Source organism: Coffea arabica, chromosome 6e (genome assembly GCF_036785885.1).
Source record: "Coffea arabica cultivar ET-39 chromosome 6e, Coffea Arabica ET-39 HiFi, whole genome shotgun sequence".
In the NCBI taxonomy this organism is placed as follows: domain Eukaryota; kingdom Viridiplantae; phylum Streptophyta; class Magnoliopsida; order Gentianales; family Rubiaceae; genus Coffea; species Coffea arabica.
Window position 1 is genome coordinate 55,418,862 of NC_092321.1, and position 4,511 is coordinate 55,423,372.

Genomic DNA, 4,511 nt, shown 5'->3' on the forward strand with positions numbered 1-4,511 from the left:
GACAGTCTGCATTTAGTTACAACCAATTTCGAATACGGTCTTGTTTTCAATTATTCCACAATAAACATTTTATACATTTATGTCTCGTGTATACTCTCTACCTATCCTTTTACATCCCAACAAGTTCTTTTTATTTTTTTAACTTCCCAATAAGTTACCTTAAGACAAAAAAATCTAGTAATGAGGGGTGGGATTCAAGAAGTAAGAGGAGGATTGGAATTCAAATCAAGAACCTCTAATTCCTAGTGCCAACAAGTTAGCTATACACATATTTATTCCCCTAACTTTTTTGTCAGCATATATATATATATATATATATCTATATATATATATACAGACACACACATGTATGACTCCAAACCGATGACTAGGGTGAATAATTACAACGGTCATTGGACTTGGTTAAAGTTGTAAAGCTCCACTGCCAAATATGAACAACTCCAAAAATAATAGACAACTCTAAATCACAAAAATTAATGTTTTACTTAAGAACTTCTAAATAGTAATTTATATACACATAGAATTACTAGAATAATAAATTTTAAAAGTTTTCTTCCATTATTAATAGTACAACAATTTAGGGCTCATGCAAGAGTAAAAATATCTAACAAATTGAAAAGCTGAAATAGGAAGAGTTACTAATAAATTCATAGAGGGGTAATTTTGTTTCTTAATATATTTTATAGGTTTTTGCTGCATTTAATTAACCAAAAAATGAGGATGATGTGCTTGGAGATTTTGTATCGAGTGCGAATATTGTTTGCCAGAAAAAAAATGTGTGACCATCTAATTAACATTGTTCCAATTTAATGAAAACATCTTTGGAATTGGTTAATCTTACCATAATTAACCGTGAACAATTCAATTATTGGGATGGTAAATTAAGGAAACTTTAAGCAGAATTAAGGAAAATTCCCAACTTACAATTTTAGAAATAACATTTTAAATGCTTTGTCCATCTCTTTGCTTTTACTAACAAAATTTACCATTCTTTCGAGAAACAGCTTTCCCATAACGCAAGTTGTGTTCTCAAATCCCTTCTTATTGTGTGATTCATGAAGTTTAGCTGTATTAATGTCAAAATCTATTGACAATTTCTCAGAATTAACCACAATTAAGTACATCATGGTGATAGCTTTTAACTATGTTTGAGAATATTACTTGTACTGAACGATCGCCCATTTTACTCTTGAAGATGATGCGTTGGAAATCATTCAGTTTGTGCGCTCCACAAAGGAGGTTCTTTCTATTATCAGGCCTTTGATCAATGACATTCGTATACCTTATCAAGTCAAAGCTCTGTTATGTAAATTGGATTCCTGGAGATGCAAACAAAGTCAGTCTTGAATTAGCTTTTTATGCCAATTCTTCTAATTTTGTTGAATCCATTTAAAATTCTCCCCCTATTTTTGTCAATCATTTGCTACTGGATGATTTTCAATAACCCTAGTAATGAAAATTTTCTTTCTATTCGAGAAAAATCTATAAATAAGTTGAGGAGATAACAAATAGTATGATTTTTTTAAATGTAGATTGCATCTAAAAAATTTATAGATAAAACATGAGAAATTATAAAAAGTGGACCATCAATGGACACAATCCACTAACAACGCGATTTCGTGGGATGAACATAGTTAATACTTCTATGGGCATATCCAATTCCACTTTGTCAAATTTATGCCGTCTTTTGTCCAAGTGGGGGCGGAAGAGTGCGAGGGATTCATCTGAGAAACTCAATACATCAATCATCAGCTTTGAAGCACTAATAAAACCATAGTTTTGTTAGCAAAAAAAAAAATGGTAATCATCACATAAGCAGTTCATCCTCCGGCAAATAAGATTCCCCACATGATAAGCAAACTTGCCTCAGAGCTCTACAGTCCATCATCATGAAACCAATTTCTTTGTTCAAGATATCATATGACACGTAGTGAAATTGTTGGAGATTAACACCAATAAGGCTAGAACCTAGACTCTCCTGCGAGGCATCTACCACATTCAAACAAACAAGATTTTGTCCTGATTGCGTAAAAATGTTTCCTTTATCAAGTCTCATAGTTGTCCCATGCTCAAAATGGAATGTAACAATGGGAAACTCCTCGAAGTCCCTATGCAAATGTCCCTTGAAGCAAAGCCGGCTAATGTTTCCAGAAGAGGTAATGTATCCTATCTCTAACGAGGTCCCTACGAATTCAGCAATCTTTCCTACAAGCTTATTGTAAGCTATATCTTGCAGAAAACTGACGCTAGAACCTGTGTCAATAAGTGCACCATCTTTGTGATCAGACCTCCTCAACTGATTTTTGTCAATATCAAGTCGTTGCTCTCCAAAACTGATGCCTTAAATTTGAAGAGGTGCTGTTTCGCCATCAAGTTTGAAGTTTTCTCCAACGATTAAGAGATCATCCTTAGAATATGGATCACTTAAATTTCCAATACAATAAGAAAATTGCTTATAACTCACCTGTGAAACTAGTGAAAGTTCAGTTGCACCAAGTCCTAGAACTCCATTGGCTATGTCGAAAGGGGTGGTTTCATTATGAGTGCATCCGACTACAACGTCGGAAATGATGGATTCATCATCATAAAATGGCTTGAAAACTATGTCATCATATGCCAATAATCCTCCAACATAACCGCCCAAATACGCTACCTCGTAACTGCGAAAATCGTCAAAATCTTTTTGGCATCTAACAGGATAGGCACAGAACCTGTCACAATCGACCTCAGCATCATAACTTCCCGACGTTGATGGATTAAATGTGGTGTACAATGTATTAACCATCCCTGAAAATGGTTCACATTGGACCCAAAACAACGAGCTGCCAGTGTTCATAATAACAACTTGATCAACTCGCTTTTCACCCATCTGCAAATGCACTAGAAACACAGGAACAAGAGGATGCGAAATTACTCTGGTTCGGGCTTTACTCGCATCAAATTCGCCTTCCATGCATGGTTCAAAGAGTCGTTATAGTCTCAGGCCCTCCTGATACAGTACCGGAATGATATGTTTTTTAGATATTTGACTCGCTGAAAAATCGGCGGAGAGGTCACCATGAAGCGTTGAAACGTCCGAGTTATATCGAATCACTCCTAGTCAACTCGAATCCAACAAAAAACCTTTAGAAAAAAAAGAAAAAAAAGGTGAAACCCAAGGCCATTGGAGTAACAACTACTGCTAGGTCCCAACACACGAGAAAGAGAAGTCAATATTGAAATCATTCATCGGGAAATAAAAACAAATTTGCCATAATACTGATCATGTGAAAAGATGCGCTAATATGATTCCAACTTTGTTCATGTATCAAGTATATGTACCTTATTGAACATGTACTTAATACATGAACATACCAATAATATTCCACTTTACTTTTCTTTCAAGAGCTTTCACTTTCAACTTTTCTTTCAAAAGCGGCAGCCACCCAAGGTGACAGAAAAGTGAGAGAAGGAGGTGCAGAGGAAAAGATGCCCAAAACTTCAGTGGAGGAGAGGTGAAATTTGGCGATACTTTCTCTGATCTCTTTTCTTATTTGGACGCTCTTAGAGAAGCGAGATAGTACCTGGAATAGTAGGAATCAACTCAGTAAACTGGGATTTGTGATTACCGATCAAGCTTTTTTTTCCTATCAGAAATAGCTAGTCGTTAGATTTAGTTGCAGCGGTAGCACTTTCATTGCCCTCCCTTGGTCATTCTTTTGAAATAAGGACTTTTCCCGTAGGTCAATAGTTATGAATTTATTTCTTTAAGTTTTTCTATACTTATTAGTAGGTATGAATTAGAAACATATTTGGATTAATTATAACCCTTATTGTAAACACCAAAATTTTGTCAATTTTTAATATTTTCTTGAATTTTTTTCTGTTTAGTGAGTTATTTATTTTCTTGCATTTTAATGTGCATTTTTCTCATTTTTACAGGTTTGTGTTTTGAAAAGAAAAAATAAAACAAAAAAACAACAGTAAAAAAGAAAATAAAAAATCATCCTAATCATTTTGTTTTACCAAATGCACTATTAACCCATTTTTACACTCCATGTTTCCATTCGCCTTTCTTTTCATTTGGTAAAGACCAACATTTTTGGACTAACAATTCTCCACTTTCATCCTCCCAACCTCACTTTTCTCTCTCGGCACTTGCACACTTGCACTAGACACCATCAGACACAAGAAGGGAAGAAAAAAGAGAACAAGAAGACACTCCCTCTGCCTCTCTATCCCTCTCGGCTCTCTCTCAACTTTTTGACCCCTCAAAAAAAGACAACACCACCACCACATACTCACACAGAAGAAAAACCCCTCTCTCGGCTCCCTCTCTTTTCTCTCTCAGTTCACACAACACACCACACACACACAAATCAAAAGCAAACAAAGGAAACAAAGGGACGGTTGGGGCTTGGGAATTTCATCAAAATGTGAACCAAAGACTGCCACATTCATTGAGTAAATCTGCACCACCATTTCTAGGGTTGGGGGGAAGGTTTTGCTTCCTATAAAAGGCTCGAAGTACA

The 4,511-nt window shown here is 35.4% G+C and overlaps 1 protein-coding gene across 1 annotated transcript; it reads right to left on the reverse strand.

Annotated features, from left to right (window-relative positions):
- Positions 1-2,341: 2,341 nt before the first annotated feature.
- LOC113696828 (aspartyl protease 37-like) lies at positions 2,342-2,953 on the reverse strand. The gene has a single exon (XM_027216212.2). The coding sequence runs from the start codon at positions 2,951-2,953 to the stop codon at positions 2,342-2,344; it is 612 nt and encodes a 203-aa protein (XP_027072013.2).
- Between the last annotated feature and the right edge of the window lie 1,558 nt (positions 2,954-4,511).